This window comes from Perna viridis, chromosome 12, assembly GCF_037379345.1.
Source record: "Perna viridis isolate PV_CMFRI_1.1 ecotype Kerala chromosome 12, ASM3737934v1, whole genome shotgun sequence".
Lineage (NCBI taxonomy): Eukaryota > Metazoa > Mollusca > Bivalvia > Mytilida > Mytilidae > Perna > Perna viridis.
This window is the reverse complement of record NC_142456.1, coordinates 37,715,320-37,739,202: the sequence shown is the minus strand read 5'-3', so window position 1 is coordinate 37,739,202 and position 23,883 is coordinate 37,715,320. Positions and strand designations below refer to the sequence as shown.

The 23,883-nt window shown below is 34.3% G+C and overlaps 3 protein-coding genes and 1 long non-coding RNA gene across 6 annotated transcripts in view; 2 read left to right on the top strand and 2 right to left on the bottom strand.

Moving 5' to 3' along the window:
- Window positions 1-1,938: 1,938 nt before the first annotated feature.
- Window positions 1,939-6,825, bottom strand: LOC148602202 (uncharacterized). Of its 2 annotated transcripts, none has more exons than XM_088555594.1 (3): window positions 6,561-6,825; window positions 2,755-2,931; window positions 1,939-2,479 (listed from the first exon to the last, which is right to left on the bottom strand). In XM_088555594.1, exons 1-3 carry the CDS (start codon window positions 6,624-6,626, stop codon window positions 1,979-1,981), a joined length of 744 nt encoding a protein of 247 aa, XP_088411720.1. In that variant the 5' UTR covers window positions 6,627-6,825; the 3' UTR covers window positions 1,939-1,978. The 2 variants fall into 2 exon arrangements, with proteins under 2 accessions (XP_088411720.1, XP_088411721.1); XM_088555595.1 differs by having other exon boundaries at window positions 3,364-6,823.
- A 5,320-nt stretch (window positions 6,826-12,145) lies between these two features.
- On the top strand, window positions 12,146-13,687 carry LOC148602201 (uncharacterized). The gene is made up of 2 exons (XR_015917358.1): window positions 12,146-12,271; window positions 12,663-13,687. It is a non-coding gene; the product is annotated as an uncharacterized LOC148602201 (long non-coding RNA).
- A 448-nt stretch (window positions 13,688-14,135) lies between these two features.
- On the bottom strand, window positions 14,136-19,023 carry LOC148602200 (uncharacterized). Its single transcript, XM_088556713.1, has 3 exons — window positions 15,558-19,023; window positions 14,952-15,128; window positions 14,136-14,676 (listed from the first exon to the last, which is right to left on the bottom strand). Exons 1-3 carry the CDS (start codon window positions 15,609-15,611, stop codon window positions 14,176-14,178), a joined length of 732 nt encoding a protein of 243 aa, XP_088412839.1. The 5' UTR covers window positions 15,612-19,023; the 3' UTR covers window positions 14,136-14,175.
- A 42-nt stretch (window positions 19,024-19,065) lies between these two features.
- The window catches only part of LOC148602199 (phosphatidylinositol 4,5-bisphosphate 3-kinase catalytic subunit alpha isoform-like), a 42,864-nt gene continuing 38,046 nt past the window's right edge, over window positions 19,066-23,883 (top strand). Inside the window, exon 1 of one of the 2 annotated variants that reach the window (XM_088556712.1) lies at window positions 19,066-19,499. The gene's annotated coding sequence lies outside the window, so the exon portion shown is untranslated. The remainder of the gene's footprint in view (window positions 19,500-23,883) is intronic. The other variant, XM_088556707.1, reaches the window with a different exon arrangement.

Below are 23,883 nucleotides of genomic sequence, written 5' to 3'. Positions count from 1 at the left end.
ATTACCTTTGTGAACTTCCGCTCATTATTAATTTCATAATTCTATGGATTTTTGGAATATAACAACTGACCAGAGTGTGAACAATATTACCTTTATAATTAATAAGATCGTTGATAACATTTAGCCAATTGCGAACATCTCATTTCGTACATAAATAACATCAATCGATAATTATGTGTTGACGTCAGCAATGTTTGTTTACATGTACTGAAGTTAAAAATAACTTTCATAGAACTAATTTACACAACTTTTTGATACTTATGAATAATAATGATTTGTCCGCCACTATAGAATACAGATTTATTGAATTTAGATTTTTTTTATTATAATAATATAGGGGAACCGCTGCTCAAATTTTCTACAAACTATGGAAAACCTTAAGTGTCATAATGTAAAGTGCATTTATTGTCTCTATATGATCAATGTTATTTCTGATCCTTATGTTGCGTTTCATTTATGTTACAGCTTTTTACCATCATTATCAAGAATAAAGAAGTGAAAACATTCTTAATATGGGTTTATTTGGCTGTAATCCACATCTGTCCGGTAGACAGCACAACACACGTCGCTGTAAATTTTTCCACGGTACACAAGGTTTTTGAAAGTTGATTATCAGCATTCATTTTTTTTTAAATGTGGTCCGATTAGGTCGATGTATATTTACTCATGATGTCTGAGGAGGAAGAGAAAAAATGTGTGAAGCAATGCAGTTGCACCATTAATTTTGCAGGTTTTATGGAGCCATGGATTCTGCCTCTACAAAGTTGATGAAACAAAAATTCATCATCATTGGACATTACTTATCCCAAATAACCGAGACAATGAAGAATGAACATTATGTATTTACTGCGAATGGGATTCAGGACATTTTACTGAGTCAAAAAATACGAACATTTATTGACGAACCGATTGATGTAACTTTCAGGCTAAAAACCACTAATTCCACTTCCCATAGGCTTCTATGCTAATTTCACAATATTCAATGGCTTCTCTGGACTTTACCTTAACTTTAACCTGCAGAGGACTATATATCAGCATGATTCTACATATGTCAGCTCACAGTCCTCAGAATGGCATGTGGGGTTAGCAGACTTGCAGTGCAGTACTGGTCACCGGAAGTGAAGTGTCTATAAATAGCATGGGAAATCCCAGTGTTTTCACAAGATAGGGGTATATTTAAAAATCATTATGGAGATTAGGCTTCACATCACAAGAAGCAAAATGCACCTATAAAATGTACAGAAATGTTTTTCCTTTCAGAAACTGTTTAAATTTTTTCATTGAGATGAGACCTTTTTTCACAGCACTATGAGGAACAGGGGTAATTTCTGCGTAGGACTATTTTTGCGTATGTTCCAAATGCTCATTGGTTGAATTGGTGGGTCAAAACCCAGTGACAGACAGCGAGTTAAAAACATAAAGGCTAATTTTCCTTTTGTAATTCAGATTTTCAAATGTTCGTGTTTTTTATTAATTAAATATGCATTTCATTTTCTCAATTCATTGCAGCTAGAAATTGTCAGTACATCTGTTCAATAACCGGCGATACAGACAGTTATTGTACTGTTGTAACACAAAAAAGCTCCGTCCTTAGATCGCTAAAAACTCTATCGGATTTACAATAACCAAAACATCAAAGAAACTGACCTACACTATTCCACAAATAATACTGATTTTATTTTTGTTTTGTAGTAGTTTTATTTGTGTTTAAGTCGGCCATATGAGTTATATTATAATCGGGCTACCCTAGTTATATTCGAATCGGGGGGTACAGGTCAACTCGTACCTTCGGCAACTCGTACCCAACAAACTCGTACCTTTGCCAACTCGTACCTTTCTATATAAATTTGTATTTACCTTCGTGTTCGTTAATCTGAAGGATAATTTACTATTTAAAAAAGATTGATGTGTTGTTATTTTCATTTTCAAGAGAATACATTATAAAATTAATACAATTTAATGGTTCACATTTGTCAGTCTAAACTGCTGCAGGCCCATTCAGTAAGCCACAACTGCGAAGTAACTGGCTAGCAGTAAGATCACTGGAGCTGTACTGGTCCCACAGTTCGAAAAACTTCCGTTGTAACAGCTTGGTTGATGCTCTCTGTTGTCTCGTCAGCTTGGCTTCTGTCACCATCTTCATCTGGGTTGGTAATAGAGCGGCCTCTTCATACAACTTGGGAACCAGGAGGTAGAACGGTTTTGTCTCGTCGTTGGATCTCTTGTTGATACGTCGATGCCACCCTTCCACGTCGTTGTTCGTTCTCGTTGGTTGCATATAGACGGTCCATGTCTCAATCGGCCAAACGGTACTACGTATCCATGTGTTGTTGATGTATTCTACTAAAGCTGTCACTAGTTCCGTCTCCATGTCTTTCAGTTTGTTGAAGGCGGGTGCAATATGTTCTGCTGGCAGAAATGGTAAGGCCATCAACTTCCTGATGTATTTGAAGATACTATCTTGTTGGCGATAAGCTGGCTGAAAAAGAAAAAGAATATTTAGTTAACATGTACAAACACAACAGATCGTCAAAATTTAATCATGCATGCAAAGCTCTGATGTTTATATCATTCATTTGGCATTACTGGTTTGGAACTTTGGGTTTCGTGCTCTTAGTCATGTTTTCGGATTTGTGTGCAACATACAAATGTCCACGCAGTGTTGTACAAAATTCAAATGTTGTTGATTGCGTCGTACATTGTCGATGTTTTATGTTATCCTTTTTATGAAAGTATGAATTTTAAGTTATTTACCTGAAGTCCAAGTTCCTGCACATGTCGAAACACACCCTGTGTAAAATGGAAAAGACAGCCGTTGATGGTCTTGCCTGGAAACACCACACGAAGTGCTTGCCATAAACCAGACTCAAAGTCAGCAACGAAACCACATACTGCTGGCTGAGCAAGAAGTTCTGTCAAAGCCTGTAATACCTGAAATATAATAAGAAATGATAAGAACAATATAGAAATAGTGAGTATTGCTTCATGCTATGATATGCTATTGCTTAATTATTATGTATATTGTCTCATTTACATTTACTCTGTACATAGTATTTATTATAATGTTAATCGTATACTAGTATATTTTAGTTGTGTAGACGGCCATTTTGGTAAATTAATACCTCATCACTATTGATCACATCAGAATTTGAAGTGTAAGTGTAAGACCTGAAATTCATTAGTATATATGCTTAAATTACTTACAGGAATGTAATCTATCTAAGGAAATTTTCACAATACATAAATTCGTTGAACACTTTTAAAATATAATTATAATCTTGTTATAAGAGCATAATTTTATTTATTTGTGAAAAAATAATAACAAAAAAAAAAAAAAAAAACAAAGAACAAAAATAAATTTACCAGTATTACATAATCTGTGCTGCCAGTCATTGCAGGTATCACACTGTAGAGCATCTTGGCGTAATGTTACTGTCTTCTTACAATCTACACACCTTGGTCGCACCATGGTGGCAATCGAAATATTATGCGAACTTCCATGGATATGTCTTTTATATCATCATTTTTAGCTTGGTTTTTACAAAATACAAATCTTGCATTTACTTTGAAGCCAACAGATTGTTAGTACAAGCATTTCTCATACATCTTTGAAGTATCAAACCGGCATCCGAAACCATACTTATTGTTTTTACAATTATTGCTATTTAACCATCGTAAAAACTAATTTGCTTATACAAATATTACTCATTAAGCTTTGATGTAGCATAATATAAACTTAATTGTCCTGCTAATCATTAATTACCTATAATTTTTATTTTCATTTTCCAAATAAATTAATTAGAATGGCCCTTTATTTTTTAATGATCACCGTATTAATTATTTTACTATCAATCAAACGTCTTATTTCTTTTTCAAAATAAATTAATTAGAATGGCCCTTTATTTTTTAATGATCACCGTATTAATTAATTTACTATCAATCAAACAAACGTCTTATTTCTTTTTCAAAATTTTATTTTTATCCCAATCAAAATGTATATCTTAATTCTCAAAATGTGCGTCTAATTTTTGCACACAAACACGTGCCATATATATTATAAAAATATAGACTATGTATCAATTCTCAAAATGTTTATTTTATTTCCCAAAATGTATATTTTATTTCCTAAAATGTATATTTTACACGCATTATCTATTTTGTTGGGTACGAGTTGCCGAAGGTACGGGTTGACATAGATTCGAATCGGGCTACCCCTCTTTAAATAAAGAATTTACTTACTAACTTACTTATATTATTAAATAGAGTAAAGTTATATCAAAATGCTGAAATGTCATCAGTGGCCACCGGTATAATTTAAATATGTCAAAATCCAATTGAAAACATGGCCTTGATGTGAACATGGGGAACAAAACGATCTTTATACATGTACACAATGTAGCGAACCGAATAAAATAGTTTACACAAACAAGATGTCATACAAAAAAGTAAAACACTACTGAATAGCCATATGAACAAGAAGGGAGTGATATAAGGCGCTCCGGGAGGATTTAAAAATGTCATAGTCCGTCAGCGCAAGGACCTGTATAGTATATTTAGATCGAAGATCAGAATTGATATAGCAGTCGCCAGAGCCTTCAAATTTGTAACGACTGGTAGCATCTGTAATTATCTTACACTACCGCAGGAAAATAGTCCCTTTGGCATACCCCATTAAGGTTCACATGCAGATAGTTAGATCCCATTTGAAGGTGTTTCTAATATGTTAATTTCAATTCTGTGTTATGACGCCAATAAACGAACCCAATATACAACTGCGAACTAAATCTGCTGATGACCTCTTATCAGAACCTATTTATCTCTATGCGTTTACCCGAATAAACAAGTCGTTCAGTGTCGATACATTCAAGTTGCCTATTTATTTTTAAAGGCATAAAAACCATTTGATATTTAGCTACAAATGCAAACTTAGCAAGACTATAAATAGTCTTCAGTCATTGAACTGGAATATAAAGAGGAATGCTGATTACCAATTGAAAGAACTGTCTCCAAATATTTCATGCAGGCCTTGACGGATAAAAGGGGCAGTGGTTCCGATCAAGAAACTTGTATAAAGAATAAGGTTTCAGGCTATAATTTGCAGCTCATCTTTTGGCCGTTTAGTTACAAAAGGTTAGCATGGCCCCAGAAACCACCCTCACGTACCATTCACTGTATCGTGTATTTTATTACGGTTACCGCTTCGTGACATCGGAGATGGCAAATACAATTGAAACTTTGCGTAGACAATGACATAGGAATTTCGATGATGAATTTCTCGGGAATTGTCATTTTTGGTCTGGTGTTATTGCTTTTTGCAATAATCATTCTATTTGACTGTTTTGGCCATGTGTATGTTATTAAAATATAGCTGTAGGTGCTCCAGGGCCTTAAATGTGCATGGCTAATGTTTTCTGCACCAGGCATGATTGGTGAAATTATATTACAGGGGATAGCTCCCTGTATAAAATATGCAACCAGACTGTATATAATAAGATGTATTTGGTGGTTATACCTGGGTTTATTTAATAGATTGGTTGCTGAGCAGTCAATAGTAATATGTTCGATTTTATTAGGGGGAAATGAGTTGAAGCGAGTTACCACCAAATCTGGGATCCCCCTTTCCGTGTTATATACTAGTCGGGCTGGATATTTGATAGTGGGAGCAAGCCCCTGAGATTATATTATAAGATTTTATCGTTTTGTTAATGTACGTGTCTCTGGCCTAGGTACCTAGAAACTAAGCGCTTTCACATGACACATAGCCAAAGGTGTCTATAGAATAACTTGTAGCATTTTAGCTATAAAGCTTATCAACTAAGAAATGTAGCTGGTTCAGAGGAACATATTTCTTAAGATATGATTCATATCAATAATTGTGGTTTAAGTTTGGGTGATTTAACAAAGAGTCTCGACCTGGAGGTCGATAAATTGAATTTCGACTTGAAAATTTAAAAACTGGGAATGGCCAACTAGTAATTTGTAACTCAATTAGGCACTATGTCGGAGAGTTTTGTGTTCATTCATCTAGGTATTCCATGTAAACCTATATCAAACCTGAATATTACGCAAAATGGCGCACTGCTACGATGCATTATGAATTTTTGGTATTTGTGTTTTTAAAATGGTCTTTGTAATCAAGAAGTTCAATATATAAATCCTTGTCGTAATCAAGTGAATTTAAATATAAAACAGAGTTCAATATTAACCATTTATAACAATAAGCTCAAGTAAAGATATGTTTGAATTCGATTACCGTACATTCCTTTTATCCCATATTTTTGCAATATGACGATTATTTGAGGCGTAAAAACTCAAACGGTCGATATAAATTGATTCGGTAAATGAGTACTTTGATTATAATAGGCTTGGGATTAATAAAATATTTAATCCCAGAGTAGACTATTGAAAAAATCCTTGTTCCAATCCAATATACAAGCAGTGTTCCAATATTAAAAATATTGAAATATTATTTTGTAAGGAACCTCTTAATGTCGGCAGGAAGTGTAATATAAAGTCTCTGGTGTCGGAGACCCGGGGTCATCCTCTTCACGTTGACGTACTTTCAAACAGTTAGGGTGGGGAAACGCTCTCGGACCCACGTGGGGTCTGTGAGTAGACCAGAGCATCAACAGATCAGCCTAGCCGCTAGCTAATAGGACATACTCAGACAGAGTTCTTCGGTCAGGTAAATCGAAGGCTGGGTTTCGCTACCTCCAACTACCAACAGACATCTACTAACACAAACCCACAAGGGACGGTCGTGCGAGAACTGTAAGGATAGTCAAGACTGTATAAACCACCAATCGGAATCGGACTCGGGATCGAGGAGCTGCAGTATTGTGATACAAGACTGGTCAGTATGATCTTTTGTGGTCCGTCCGTGGCGGTGCGTGACCCGACAGGGTAGTCAAGGACATTTAAAAACCCCTTAGTAATATCTTGTGTGGTTTATCTCTTGAAAATTACAATAACTCTATGGATTCCACTGAATGACTGGTATAAAATGTACGTCGTTGCATAACTTTATAATTTTTATACTTTAGTAGTTGGCTAAATTTGTGGAAATAATATTTGTATAAAAAGTAATGAAAAGAAATCGTGTGAGAATAATTACATATTTGATAATACTATTCTTAAAATTATAAAGATATTTTTATCGACCGATAATAGTTATTTTCATATTATTTACTGCTGAATCGAGATCGTAGCTGGATTAGACAAACACCAGAAAGCAGTTCTGGATCAGCTGGGGAGTTTCAACAAGATAAAAGCGAAAACTGACGAGACTATTGGATTTCTGGAAAGGTAAAACATGTCTTCAACATATTACAAACATACGAAATTGACAATATTTTTCTTGTCCGTCATTTTTAGATGTACTTGTAAGAAAACAAATTCAACATAAACAAATCTCTGAATACACTGGTTATCCAATGAAGGAGGTGGTTCTTGTTGTATTATTGAGTTTTAAACATTAAAACTGAATTTGGTTTTTATTAATTCAGTCTGTTTCATGATTTTTCCTGAAGTGAAAGCAAACGAAGAGACTATGTAGTCCAAATAAATATAAGGAAGGTGAAACCTTTAACACTCCCACAGAAACATATGAATTCAAACACCTGTTAAAAGTCCCTTCAATTTTTTTGTCAGCCCTGTTATTTTATTTACTTCCAAAATGGTTAAATTTGTGATGGTATGTGTTTTTTAATTGTCTTTATGCATTCTCCTATTGTCTGAAATAGTATGGGCTGAAATGTCTAGCTTTGGTAAGGAACTGTGGGTTGTCATGGTTCCAAATGTCTTAGGGTTGAATTGTGTGGTATCGGTAAGCTGATAACGTCATTAATCTGGTTCCTCGGTCAATATCATAAGTGACCTTAGGATTGCTAAAAATATAAACTCAGGTCACCAGCGACGGACATGCACAATATACATTTGTATCAGTAAATTGCCACTTATGAAATAAAATAAGATTATTTGAATTGACTTTATAATTGTGCATTTATATCGAAAAATATAAGTAATTTGAAAAAAATATTTAAACATATTTTTCTTTGAATTTGAATATTAGAACGAATAAAAATAAATAAAATAATGTCATTTTCACTCAGCCAATCAAAAGACAGAAGACATCACTGGTGACCTGGGGTTATATTTAGAGAAATTTGTGGAATGAAAATATTACCTGGGCTTCCAGGTTAATCATGTCATTTTTGTAAACATTCGGGTGCCATGATTTGACCAACCCTATCTTAGAAAAATCTAAGATTTGATTTGTATTTAATCATCGAAAGAACAATAGAAAGAGAAATAAGATCTTGGCTACCAATCATGGACTGACGCAACCACAGTAATGAGAGACGAAGATGGAGAGGACTTGTTAGTGGCTCGATTCTCCTAACGGGGAGACGGAATTCAGTCAGTAAGTCTGCTGACACTCATGCTCATGCCGAAAAATACTGTTGTTATCAGTATTTTGTGCTTGGTGATCTGTTTTACCAGCACAAACATATAAAAAAAAGCTCTATCAAATTTCATGTATCTCAACTGCTACTCTTGTACCAATTTTCATCAATTTTGAACAATTTTTTCAAAGAAATAGCAGCAAAAACTATGATTTACATACCAGAAGAACTACTAAATGACAATTAAATGTATTATAAAGACATCAAATATTTCCAGACATTTGATTCTTGTATTATTTTTTCAAAACATGTTTTGATGAATTGAAAAAAGTCACATGAAGAAAAGTCATAATTATGGTAGGAAAAAAGTCATTGGGCAAAAGGTCACAATATTTGCTCGGGAAAACAGTCCCAGGATAAATATTGATATATTACAGTACATGTACATACAAAAATGTAATTCTAAAAAAAAACATTGTACATCAAAGACAAGGAGAAGTTTTAGTAAATTCTGTTTGAAAAATGACAATATTGACATTTTGATGTATATAATCTAATATTTAAACTCTTTCCTGTCAAAGACAAATGGGAGAAGTGAGCATAAACAAGAAGTTTTTGCTCATTTCTCCTTCTAGATTAGGCCGTGCTAGGAGGTATGATTTCATATGCATTTGTACACATCAGTTGTAGCTATGTTTTCTTACAAATTTTCATTGCTTTCCTGCCTTTCCATTCTTGTAAAACAAATTACACTATGCAGATAGGTCCCAGGTAATAATTGTAACATTTGTTCTGGTGGATACACCCTCCCCCTTTTAAATACAATGTACACGTAATAAGTATATTAAGAAACTAAATGGCTTCCTTTTCATAATAAACAAAACCTACTTACTTTAAAAGTGTTTCCTTTTCAAAGTTTTTTTTTTGAAATATTTTGTACTACTGGCATCCATAAGAACTTTAAAGTTATAATTCCAACTTATGGAGCGTGGTTCACAGTACTTGGGACCTTTAGAAAGGATATTACGCAGAGATTCGTTTTCGATAATGGTTAAATCTCCCGTAACGACGTGACCAAAAGGACCATATTTGAATGGAGAGGTTTTGCAAGAACAGTCAGGTGGTTTAGCCTTGAAGTCCTCAATCTCTAGGTTCTGCAATAGCCTTTTATAATTGAAAATTCTGGATGCGATGGGTGAAGTATATGAATATGAAATAATTGGTATGGATTTGTCTTTGAAATATGGGGGAATTTTGTTGGTAACGTTTTTGTGATGGAGGATGTTAGCCAAATTAATTGCATCTATACCTTTGTTGACAAACGGTAGTGGAAGAAATGATCGTTTTTCTTCATCTTGACTTTTCACACAAACTGGTTTAAAGAGTCTGTGGAAACCAATATCCAAAACGATGGCAACAAGTCTGTATAATGATGAGGTGGGGTCAGAAACGGGAGTGTCAAGACTTGTTTTGTAAAGGGAGTATAGTAGAGTGAGAGGTATAGAATAAAGTTTGGTTCTAATGTGATGAAGTCCAAGAGGTTTTTGTATGAAAGGAAGGAGACCATCTATGGAGACATCATGTAACTTAGATGACGTATAGTGGCGATGGCCATGACTCCTTTCCCGTCTTGGATTTTTGTCAAATAAATTCATCACATTTATGCTATTGTTATATTGGCTTGAAAGGTTTCCTATACTTTTGATGTAGTCATTGCATCCGTAAGATATTACAGTACCTAGTTTGCGTATCCAGTACTCCTCTCTTTCCCTACGATAGTTTTTACTTAGAACGGGACTGTTCGTAGGATGGTAATTTTTTTTTCTAAAATACGAACTTTCATGGAGAGGATTGAATGATCTTGTTGATTAAAGTGTTGATAAATTGTCGGGAATTTGGTGGTGTTTATTCCCGAACGGTGACCGCACATTCTTTTATTTAATCGTTCTTGCGTTTCTCCGACATATATTAAACCACATAAGTTGCATTCGAATCCATATATTAAGTTTATTGATTTGCAACTTAAATCATCGTGACTTCTTGTATGGAAGGTTTTGTTTGTACCGGAACTGGAGAAGTAAGGGTCGGTATAAGAATATTGCATGTTTTGCAATTTTTAATACCACATTTTGATATGATACAATGTGGTTCGTCATCGTTGTAGTCAAATATATCGTTTAAAGTGATGGAATATGGTTTGATAATTTTAAAAAAGTCAGAATTTTTGTACTGGAATAGATGGTCTGCAGACTGAAGTGTGATAGGGTACTTTTAATTGAATTGGTCGGGGCACTTTCCATACCAGATGTGTGTGTGCTAAGATTCCCATCTGGGGACACCATATACTTACAAGAGAACAGAGTGTCCGATCTCTTGTCAGGTTCGGACCTTTTTATATTGGGCGACGTCCGAGCCAGTTTTTCTTTCATTCCTCTTGTTAAAACCATTAATTTTAAAAATTGTATTACTGGGTTGATGATACCCTCGAGGACAAAATCCACCAACAGATCTCTGTCTTTAGATGAGAGAAACCCTATTGTTATACCAGGTCGACATCATGTCGCTAAGTTGTTGATAAAGTTGCATCATGAAAAATGCAGACACCAAGGTAGACACATAACAGCCGGTGCAGTTCGTTCAGTCGGGTTCTGGATAGTCGGAGGAAAATATCTTCGATTCTATACCATTGTTTTACTTGTCGGAAACTTCGTCGAAATGCAGAACATCAGAAAATGTCCGATCTACCAACTGATCGCTTGGAACCGGGACCACCATTTTCATGTGTAGGGATAGACACCTTTGGACCGTGGGAAATCCTCACGAGACGAACTCGTGGAGGAGCGTCGAACTCTAACTCTAAGAGATGAGCTGTGTTGTTTAATTGCTTAACCACAAGAGGAGTTCATATCGAAGTTGTAGAGGAGCTCAGCGCATCGTCTTTTAGAAACTGTTTCAAACGTTTCATAGCTCTCCGTGGACCAGTCAAGCAAATCAGATCTGACCGTGGGACGAATTTTGTCGGCTCAACTCACGACCTGAACATCAATGCTATTAACGTAGAGGATGGTCCGGTTCATGAATTTCTTTACAACAGTGACGTAACCTGGCTCTTTAACCCTCCTCATGCGTCGCATATGTGTGGCGTGTAGGAGAGGATGATTGGAATCACGCGACGCATTCTAGACACTATGTTTCTCGTGCACGTTGGAAAGCTTCTTACACATGAAGTTCTCGTGACATTTCTGGCCGAGGCTACGGCAATTATAAACTCACGACCTTTGTCATCACTGTCGTCAGATTCAGCAGACCCGTTTCTTCTAAGTCCTTCCTTAATTATTACTTGGAAACCCGATGTCTTAGTGCCACAAAATATCTCATTAAGCATTAAGGACATGTATAAATCACACTGGAAATGTGTTCAGTACTTAGCGGAAATATTGTGGAGCCGATGGAAGTTACAATATTTGCACACGCTTCAAGAACGTCGAAAGTGGCAAGTCAATTGCAGAAACATTTCAGTGCATGATATCGTGCTTTTGGTGGACAAACAATCCCGTAGAATCAACTGGCCTTTGGGCAAAGTTGTAAAGACCTTTCCAAGGGCGGATGGAAAAGTCAGAAAATTATAAGTTCTTGTGGTTAGAAATGATCAAAAGGCAACATTCATCCGACCGGTGTCGGAAATAGTTCTTTTGGTAGAATCTGAGTAGTGGTATCCGATGTTATCAGGAAGAGGGGGGTGGTGTTCCGCCCCAGCTTCCGTACATTCAAGGGAGTTAATTCGTAAAACTTATTACCTTTGTGAACTTCCGCTCATTATTAATTTCATAATTCTATGGATTTTTGGAATATAACAACTGACCAGAGTGTGAACAATATTACCTTTATAATTAATAAGATCGTTGATAACATTTAGCCAATTGCGAACATCTCATTTCGTACATAAATAACATCAATCGATAATTATGTGTTGACGTCAGCAATGTTTGTTTACATGTACTGAAGTTAAAAATAACTTTCATAGAACTAATTTACACAACTTTTTGATACTTATGAATAATAATGATTTGTCCGCCACTATAGAATACAGATTTATTGAATTTAGATTTTTTTTATTATAATAATATAGGGGAACCGCTGCTCAAATTTTCTACAAACTATGGAAAACCTTAAGTGTCATAATGTAAAGTGCATTTATTGTCTCTATATGATCAATGTTATTTCTGATCCTTATGTTGCGTTTCATTTATGTTACAGCTTTTTACCATCATTATCAAGAATAAAGAAGTGAAAACATTCTTAATATGGGTTTATTTGGCTGTAATCCACATCTGTCCGGTAGACAGCACAACACACGTCGCTGTAAATTTTTCCACGGTACACAAGGTTTTTGAAAGTTGATTATCAGCATTCATTTTTTTTTAAATGTGGTCCGATTAGGTCGATGTATATTTACTCATGATGTCTGAGGAGGAAGAGAAAAAATGTGTGAAGCAATGCAGTTGCACCATTAATTTTGCAGGTTTTATGGAGCCATGGATTCTGCCTCTACAAAGTTGATGAAACAAAAATTCATCATCATTGGACATTACTTATCCCAAATAACCGAGACAATGAAGAATGAACATTATGTATTTACTGCGAATGGGATTCAGGACATTTTACTGAGTCAAAAAATACGAACATTTATTGACGAACCGATTGATGTAACTTTCAGGCTAAAAACCACTAATTCCACTTCCCATAGGCTTCTATGCTAATTTCACAATATTCAATGGCTTCTCTGGACTTTACCTTAACTTTAACCTGCAGAGGACTATATATCAGCATGATTCTACATATGTCAGCTCACAGTCCTCAGAATGGCATGTGGGGTTAGCAGACTTGCAGTGTAGTACTGGTCACCGGAAGTGAAGTGTCTATAAATAGCATGGGAAATCCCAGTGTTTTCATAAGATAGGGGTATATTTAAAAATCATTATGGAGATTAGGCTTCACATCACAAGAAGCAAAATGCACCTATAAAATGTACAGAAATGTTTTTCCTTTCAGAAACTGTTTAAATTTTTTCATTGAGATGAGACCTTTTTTCACAGCACTATGAGGAACAGGGGTAATTTCTGCGTAGGACTATTTTTGCGTACGTTCCAAATGCTCATTGGTTGAATTGGTGGGTCAAAACCCAGTGACAGACAGCGAGTTAAAAACATAAAGGCTAATTTTCCTTTTGTAATTCAGATTTTCAAATGTTCGTGTTTTTTATTAATTAAATATGCATTTCATTTTCTCAATTCATTGCAGCTAGAAATTGTCAGTACATCTGTTCAATAACCGGCGATACAGACAGTTATTGTACTGTTGTAACACAAAAAAGCTCCGTCCTTAGATCGCTAAAAACTCTATCGGATTTACAATAACCAAAACATCAAAGAAACTGACCTACACTATTCCACAAATAATACTGATTTTATTTTTGTTTTGTAGTAGTTTTATTTGTGTTTAAGTCGGCCATATGAGTTATATTATAATCGGGCTACCCTAGTTATATTCGAATCGGGGGGTACAGGTCAACTCGTATCTTTGGCAACTCGTACCCAACAAACTCGTACCTTTGCCAATTCGTACCTTTCTATATAAATTTGTATTTACCTTCGTGTTCGTTAATCTGAAGGATAATTTACTATTTAAAAAAGATTGATGTGTTGTTATTTTCATTTTCAAGAGAATACATTATAAAATTAATACAATTTAATGGTTCACATTTGTCAGTCTAAACTGCTGCAGGCCCATTCAGTAAGCCACAACTGCGAAGTAACTGGCTAGCAGTAAGATCACTGGAGCTGTACTGGTCCCACAGTTCGAAAAACTTCCGTTGTAACAGCTTGGTTGATGCTCTCTGTTGTCTCGTCAGCTTGGCTTCTGTCACCATCTTCATCTGGGTTGGTAATAGAGCGGCCTCTTCATACAACTTGGGAACCAGGAGGTAGAACGGTTTTGTCTCGTCGTTGGATCTCTTGTTGATACGTCGATGCCACCCTTCCACGTCGTTGTTCGTTCTCGTTGGTTGCATATAGACGGTCCATGTCTCAATCGGCCAAACGGTACTACGTATCCATGTGTTGTTGATGTATTCTACTAAAGCTGTCACTAGTTCCGTCTCCATGTCTTTCAGTTTGTTGAAGGCGGGTGCAATATGTTCTGCTGGCAGAAATGGTAAGACCATCAACTTCCTGATGTATTTGAAGATACTATCTTGTTGGCGATAAGCTGGCTGAAAAAGAAAAAGAATATTTAGTTAACATGTACAAACACAACAGATCGTCAAAATTTAATCATGCATGCAAAGCTCTGATGTTTATATCATTCATTTGGCATTACTGGTTTGGAACTTTGGGTTTCGTGCTCTTAGTCATGTTTTCGGATTTGTGTGCAACATACAAATGTCCACGCAGTGTTGTACAAAATTCAAATGTTGTTGATTGCGTCGTACATTGTCGATGTTTTATGTTATCCTTTTTATGAAAGTATGAATTTTAAGTTATTTACCTGAAGTCCAAGTTCCTGCACATGTCGAAACACACCCTGTGTAAAATGGAAAAGACAGCCGTTGATGGTCTTGCCTGGAAACACCACACGAAGTGCTTGCCATAAACCAGACTCAAAGTCAGCAACGAAACCACATACTGCTGGCTGAGCAAGAAGTTCTGTCAAAGCCTGTAATACCTGAAATATAATAAGAAATGATAAGAACAATATAGAAATAGTGAGTATTGCTTCATGCTATGATATGCTATTGCTTAATTATTATGTATATTGTCTCATTTACATTTACTCTGTACATAGTATTTATTATAATGTTAATCGTATACTAGTATATTTTAGTTGTGTAGACGGCCATTTTGGTAAATTAATACCTCATCACTATTGATCACATCAGAATTTGAAGTGTAAGTGTAAGACCTGAAATTCATTAGTATATATGCTTAAATTACTTACAGGAATGTAATCTATCTAAGGAAATTTTCACAATACATAAATTCGTTGAACACTTTTAAAATATAATTATAATCTTGTTATAAGAGCATAATTTTATTTATTTGTGAAAAAATAATAACAAAAAAAAAAAAAAACAAAGAACAAAAATAAATTTACCAGTATTACATAATCTGTGCTGCCAGTCATTGCAGGTATCACACTGTAGAGCATCTTGGCGTAATGTTACTGTCTTCTTACAATCTACACACCTTGGTCGCACCATGGTGGCAATCGAAATATTATGCGAACTTCCATGGATATGTCTTTTATATCATCATTTTTAGCTTGGTTTTTACAAAATACAAATCTTGCATTTACTTTGAAGCCAACAGATTGTTAGTACAAGCATTTCTCATACATCTTTGAAGTATCAAACCGGCATCCGAAACCATACTTATTGTTTTTACAATTATTGCTATTTAACCATCGTAAAAACTAATTTGCTTATACAAATATTACTCATTAAGCTTTGATGTAGCATAATATAAACTTAATTGTCCTGCTAATCATTAATTACCTATAATTTTTATTTTCATTTTCCAAATAAATTAATTAGAATGGCCCTTTATTTTTTAATGATCACCGTATTAATTATTTTACTATCAATCAAACGTCTTATTTCTTTTTCAAAATAAATTAATTAGAATGGCCCTTTATTTTTTAATGATCACCGTATTAATTAATTTACTATCAATCAAACAAACGTCTTATTTCTTTTTCAAAATTTTATTTTTATCCCAATCAAAATGTATATCTTAATTCTCAAAATGTGCGTCTAATTTTTGCACACAAACACGTGCCATATATATTATAAAAATATAGACTATGTATCAATTCTCAAAATGTTTATTTTATTTCCCAAAATGTATATTTTATTTCCTAAAATGTATATTTTACACGCATTATCTATTTTGTTGGGTACGAGTTGCCGAAGGTACGGGTTGACATAGATTCGAATCGGGCTACCCCTCTTTAAATAAAGAATTTACTTACTAACTTACTTATATTATTAAATAGAGTAAAGTTATATCAAAATGCTGAAATGTCATCAGTGGCCACCGGTATAATTTAAATATGTCAAAATCCAATTGAAAACATGGCCTTGATGTGAACATGGGGAACAAAACGATCTTTATACATGTACACAATGTAGCGAACCGAATAAAATAGTTTACACAAACAAGATGTCATACAAAAAAGTAAAACACTACTGAATAGCCATATGAACAAGAAGGGAGTGATATAAGGCGCTCCGGGAGGATTTAAAAATGTCATAGTCCGTCAGCGCAAGGACCTGTATAGTATATTTAGATCGAAGATCAGAATTGATATAGCAGTCGCCAGAGCCTTCAAATTTGTAACGACTGGTAGCATCTGTAATTATCTTACACTACCGCAGGAAAATAGTCCCTTTGGCATACCCCATTAAGGTTCACATGCAGATAGTTAGATCCCATTTGAAGGTGTTTCTAATATGTTAATTTCAATTCTGTGTTATGACGCCAATAAACGAACCCAATATACAACTGCGAACTAAATCTGCTGATGACCTCTTATCAGAACCTATTTATCTCTATGCGTTTACCCGAATAAACAAGTCGTTCAGTGTCGATACATTCAAGTTGCCTATTTATTTTTAAAGGCATAAAAACCATTTGATATTTAGCTACAAATGCAAACTTAGCAAGACTATAAATAGTCTTCAGTCATTGAACTGGAATATAAAGAGGAATGCTGATTACCAATTGAAAGAACTGTCTCCAAATATTTCATGCAGGCCTTGACGGATAAAAGGGGCAGTGGTTCCGATCAAGAAACTTGTATAAAGAATAAGGTTTCAGGCTATAATTTGCAGCTCATCTTTTGGCCGTTTAGTTACAAAAGGTTAGCATGGCCCCAGAAACCACCCTCACGTACCATTCACTGTATCGTGTATTTTATTACGGTTACCGCTTCGTGACATCGGAGATGGCAAATACAATTGAAACTTTGCGTAGACAATGACATAGGAATTTCGATGATGAATTTCTCGGGAATTGTCATTTTTGGTCTGGTGTTATTGCTTTTTGCAATAATCATTCTATTTGACTGTTTTGGCCATGTGTATGTTATTAAAATATAGCTGTAGGTGCTCCAGGGCCTTAAATGTGCATGGCTAATGTTTTCTGCACCAGGCATGATTGGTGAAATTATATTACAGGGGATAGCTCCCTGTATAAAATATGCAACCAGACTGTATATAATAAGATGTATTTGGTGGTTATACCTGGGTTTATTTAATAGATTGGTTGCTGAGCAGTCAATAGTAATATGTTCGATTTTATTAGGGGGAAATGAGTTGAAGCGAGTTACCACCAAATCTGGGATCCCCCTTTCCGTGTTATATACTAGTCGGGCTGGATATTTGATAGTGGGAGCAAGCCCCTGAGATTATATTATAAGATTTTATCGTTTTGTTAATGTACGTGTCTCTGGCCTAGGTACCTAGAAACTAAGCGCTTTCACATGACACATAGCCAAAGGTGTCTATAGAATAACTTGTAGCATTTTAGCTATAAAGCTTATCAACTAAGAAATGTAGCTGGTTCAGAGGAACATATTTCTTAAGATATGATTCATATCAATAATTGTGGTTTAAGTTTGGGTGATTTAACAAAGAGTCTCGACCTGGAGGTCGATAAATTGAATTTCGACTTGAAAATTTAAAAACTGGGAATGGCCAACTAGTAATTTGTAACTCAATTAGGCACTATGTCGGAGAGTTTTGTGTTCATTCATCTAGGTATTCCATGTAAACCTATATCAAACCTGAATATTACGCAAAATGGCGCACTGCTACGATGCATTATGAATTTTTGGTATTTGTGTTTTTAAAATGGTCTTTGTAATCAAGAAGTTCAATATATAAATCCTTGTCGTAATCAAGTGAATTTAAATATAAAACAGAGTTCAATATTAACCATTTATAACAATAAGCTCAAGTAAAGATATGTTTGAATTCGATTACCGTACATTCCTTTTATCCCATATTTTTGCAATATGACGATTATTTGAGGCGTAAAAACTCAAACGGTCGATATAAATTGATTCGGTAAATGAGTACTTTGATTATAATAGGCTTGGGATTAATAAAATATTTAATCCCAGAGTAGACTATTGAAAAAATCCTTGTTCCAATCCAATATACAAGCAGTGTTCCAATATTAAAAATATTGAAATATTATTTTGTAAGGAACCTCTTAATGTCGGCAGGAAGTGTAATATAAAGTCTCTGGTGTCGGAGACCCGGGGTCATCCTCTTCACGTTGACGTACTTTCAAACAGTTAGGGTGGGGAAACGCTCTCGGACCCACGTGGGGTCTGTGAGTAGACCAGAGCATCAACAGATCAGCCTAGCCGCTAGCTAATAGGACATACTCAGACAGAGTTCTTCGGTCAGGTAAATCGAAGGCTGGGTTTCGCTACCTCCAACTACCAACAGACATCTACTAACACAAACCCACAAGGGACGGTCGTGCGAGAACTGTAAGGATAGTCAAGACTGTATAAACCACCAATCGGAATCGGACTCGGGATCGAGGAGCTGCAGTATTGTGATACAAGACTGGTCAGTATGATCTTTTGTGGTCCGTCCGTGGCGGTGCGTGACCCGACAGGGTAGTCAAGGACATTTAAAAACCCCTTAGTAATATCTTGTGTGGTTTATCTCTTGAAAATTACAATAACTCTATGGATTCCACTGAATGACTGGTATAAAATGTACGTCGTTGCATAACTTTATAATTTTTATACTTTAGTAGTTGGCTAAATTTGTGGAAATAATATTTGTATAAAAAGTAATGAAAAGAAATCGTGTGAGAATAATTACATATTTGATAATACTATTCTTAAAATTATAAAGATATTTTTATCGACCGATAATAGTTATTTTCATATTATTTACTGCTGAATCGAGATCGTAGCTGGATTAGACAAACACCAGAAAGCAGTTCTGGATCAGCTGGGGAGTTTCAACAAGATAAAAGCGAAAACTGACGAGACTATTGGATTTCTGGAAAGGTAAAACATGTCTTCAACATATTACAAACATACGAAATTGACAATATTTTTCTTGTCCGTCATTTTTAGATGTACTTGTAAGAAAACAAATTCAACATAAACAAATCTCTGAATACACTGGTTATCCAATGAAGGAGGTGGTTCTTGTTGTATTATTGAGTTTTAAACATTAAAACTGAATTTGGTTTTTATTAATTCAGTCTGTTTCATGATTTTTCCTGAAGTGAAAGCAAACGAAGAGACTATGTAGTCCAAATAAATATAAGGAAGGTGAAACCTTTAACACTCCCACAGAAACATATGAATTCAAACACCTGTTAAAAGTCCCTTCAATTTTTTTGTCAGCCCTGTTATTTTATTTACTTCCAAAATGGTTAAATTTGTGATGGTATGTGTTTTTTAATTGTCTTTATGCATTCTCCTATTGTCTGAAATAGTATGGGCTGAAATGTCTAGCTTTGGTAAGGAACTGTGGGTTGTCATGGTTCCAAATGTCTTAGGGTTGAATTGTGTGGTATCGGTAAGCTGATAACGTCATTAATCTGGTTCCTCGGTCAATATCATAAGTGACCTTAGGATTGCTAAAAATATAAACTCAGGTCACCAGCGACGGACATGCACAATATACATTTGTATCAGTAAATTGCCACTTATGAAATAAAATAAGATTATTTGAATTGACTTTATAATTGTGCATTTATATCGAAAAATATAAGTAATTTGAAAAAAATATTTAAACATATTTTTCTTTGAATTTGAATATTAGAACGAATAAAAATAAATAAAATAATGTCATTTTCACTCAGCCAATCAAAAGACAGAAGACATCACTGGTGACCTGGGGTTATATTTAGAGAAATTTGTGGAATGAAAATATTACCTGGGCTTCCAGGTTAATCATGTCATTTTTGTAAACATTCGGGTGCCATGATTTGACCAACCCTATCTTAGAAAAATCTAAGATTTGATTTGTATTTAATCATCGAAAGAACAATAGAAAGAGAAATAAGATCTTGGCTACCAATCATGGACTGACGCAACCACAGTAATGAGAGACGAAGATGGAGAGGACTTGTTAGTGGCTCGATTCTCCTAACGGGGAGACGGAATTCAGTCAGTAAGTCTGCTGACACTCATGCTCATGCCGAAAAATACTGTTGTTATCAGTATTTTGTGCTTGGTGATCTGTTTTACCAGCACAAACATATAAAAAAAAGCTCTATCAAATTTCATGTATCTCAACTGCTACTCTTGTACCAATTTTCATCAATTTTGAACAATTTTTTCAAAGAAATAGCAGCAAAAACTATGATTTACATACCAGAAGAACTACTAAATGACAATTAAATGTATTATAAAGACATCAAATATTTCCAGACATTTGATTCTTGTATTATTTTTTCAAAACATGTTTTGATGAATTGAAAAAAGTCACATGAAGAAAAGTCATAATTATGGTAGGAAAAAAGTCATTGGGCAAAAGGTCACAATATTTGCTCGGGAAAACAGTCCCAGGATAAATATTGATATATTACAGTACATGTACATACAAAAATGTAATTCTAAAAAAAAACATTGTACATCAAAGACAAGGAGAAGTTTTAGTAAATTCTGTTTGAAAAATGACAATATTGACATTTTGATGTATATAATCTAATATTTAAACTCTTTCCTGTCAAAGACAAATGGGAGAAGTGAGCATAAACAAGAAGTTTTTGCTCATTTCTCCTTCTAGATTAGGCCGTGCTAGGAGGTATGATTTCATATGCATTTGTACACATCAGTTGTAGCTATGTTTTCTTACAAATTTTCATTGCTTTCCTGCCTTTCCATTCTTGTAAAACAAATTACACTATGCAGATAGGTCCCAGGTAATAATTGTAACATTTGTTCTGGTGGATACACCCTCCCCCTTTTAAATACAATGTACACGTAATAAGTATATTAAGAAACTAAATGGCTTCCTTTTCATAATAAACAAAACCTACTTACTTTAAAAGTGTTTCCTTTTCAAAGTTTTTTTTTTTGAAATATTTTGTACTACTGGTAAAAATTACATCTAAACTCAACTTTTTAGACATCAATTTACCATTATAATATAAAATTCCTTAATTTCAGTATTGAATGATATAAAATGAATAATGAAAAATACAAAAATAAAAAAAAATGCAAAAGTCATTTACAGTTGATCTTTTCCGTAACAACTCCACATTCTTTTTTTGTATACAGGAACTTAATTATCTGTGACTTTTATGCCTGTGACTCTTTTCAGTGACTTTTATGCCTGTGTCTACATTCTGTATGTCATGTATCGTGTATGTAAATGGTAGAAAAGTCAAAACTGGTAGACTTCATTGGTGACAAACAGTGTCAAAATGGCAATTACCAGGATTTCTGTCCTACATATTGGGAGTATGGTAGTTGTCATTACCACATTCGATTTTTCACCAGTGAAGTTAAGGGTTTGATATGTACATGTACATGTATAAGCAAAAAGTGCAGGCAACAGTGTAATGATATATTTTGACCCAGTGAAATAATCCCATTGATTGTGACATGGGACCAGGGATCACTTTTGTGGGGCATAGACAATTGGCCCTAAAATACATATATGACCCAAAAGATAGGAAGGCTTGGGTAAATTTTTTTGTGTGTATAAATAATGCATTATTCATATTATTACATGGCCTATTGTAATACTTGAAATCACCCATTTTATGTCATTAAAACTGACAGTTGACTCAATAGTGAGAAAATTCAAGAGTTACATTTTGTATCTCAAGGACAGGTTTTTTTGATAGAAGTTGTGTTTTTAACCAGGTTTTATTGTGTGCTCACTTTTTTATTATAGTTAATTGTTTGCAGTACAAACATTCAGCTACAAATTGCCATAGTTCAGAAAATATATTGACATGATGGTGACAATATAACTGTCCATTATATATATACCGTTAATCTCATTGTCAGAAACAGACAATTTCTCAATAAGTCCTGGATATCAAATAAATTTTTCCATGCAGCCTATCCAACATTTTTTTATAACCTTGATTCAAAAGCGAGTTTCTCAGGCAACGATGGCTAAGTCAGAAAGTGCCTATTATATATACAAAATGAAGCTCTGGTATACAAAACATACCTTAACAATGGAGAAATATAAACACTTTATGTTTGGGAAACTGGTATATTTCTGAACATGAAAGGGAAATTTATTATTTTAAAATCTAAATAATGAAAAAGTCCTAAGCCGTATTTTCATACATGTATATCTAATACATGTATATGTATGTCGAAATAAAGACATTTTACATTTGAAACAAATAAAAAACTTTCCCCTATACATGTAAGCTCACTGACATCAAAAGACAAATTTTTGGCTATAAATTTTTAACTGCTGGTAACCAATTTATGAAAGTGAGATACAGTGTTAAAAAATCCAGCTTGATCAAATCTGAGAGCTTTATGGGTAACATGAAAGTGACACCAACAGCATGCATGATTTTCATCCTATTTTTAAAATTAGCATATCCTTTTTTATTCAACTGGCATTATCCTCGTCCATAGACACTTGGTTTTTGTTACTAGTTGAAATATTAATTGTTAAATTTTTATGAAATTTTGCAAATAAATTCTAAACAACAAATATAGCTTGTTTTGATTTTAAGGATTATGGTCATGATTTGTTTTGAATTAGGGACATAAAAGGGTAAAAATAATCAAGATTTTATAGAATATAAATACAGTGTACGTTTGTATCTCCAGTAAAAGTATATGGATGTCTTTGATTTTGTTCCTAAATATTCTGTACCACAAAAGAAAGGCTGGTAGTACTATTTGTGGTTAAGGTGTGAACTGTTTAGGAATGGACCAAAAAAAGGGCCAGAAACCATCATTTTCCTACTGAAGCGTAGCCATAGGGAGGACAGTTGGGCTGTAACGATACACCTACGTCACGATACAATGCACAACAGCATGTTGTTCTATATCTTCAATTCGGAATAAATGATATTGAACAGATATAAAAATGATGAATTTTGTTGAAGCCAGGTTTCAGATTAGAGTCTATTACTTTGAATTTCATCAGTTGTTTTAAAAAAAGTTGTTTTTGACCTGTATTGTATTGATCAAAACATCAGTCAAATGTATCATATCATATTGTGACCAAAAGTGTCTTGATACATTAATATCACAATGAAAGTCTTCATCCTCAGTGAATAAGGTACAGAAGGTGTAAAAAATCTCCATATATCCAGATTTTAACATACACATACATTTGTTTGTAATGAATTAATCCCTAATATTAGTTCAAAAATATCTATTTTACACTCAGTAACATTTTCTTTTGCATTATTTTGACATTGTTAGAAATTTGAGAAAATCAAGTCAT

Bases quoted from the DNA above. Each gene is read 5' to 3' on its own strand.
- LOC148602200 (XM_088556713.1), bottom strand. From the start codon at position 15,611: ATGCTCTACAGTGTGATACCTGCAATGACTGGCAGCACAGATTATGTA. The intron at 15,129-15,557 runs GTAAATTTATTT...ATTATATTTCAG, and splicing joins GCACAGATTATGTAATACTG to GTATTACAGGCTTTGACAGA. The intron at 14,677-14,951 runs GTAAATAACTTA...TTTCTTTTTCAG, and splicing joins TGCAGGAACTTGGACTTCAG to CCAGCTTATCGCCAACAAGA.
- LOC148602202 (XM_088555594.1), bottom strand. From the start codon at position 6,626: ATGCTCTGGTCTACTCACAGACCCCACGTGGGTCCGAGAGCGTTTCCC. The intron at 2,932-6,560 runs GTACGTCAACGT...ATTATATTTCAG, and splicing joins CCCACCCTAACTGTTTGAAA to GTATTACAGGCTTTGACAGA. The intron at 2,480-2,754 runs GTAAATAACTTA...TTTCTTTTTCAG, and splicing joins TGCAGGAACTTGGACTTCAG to CCAGCTTATCGCCAACAAGA.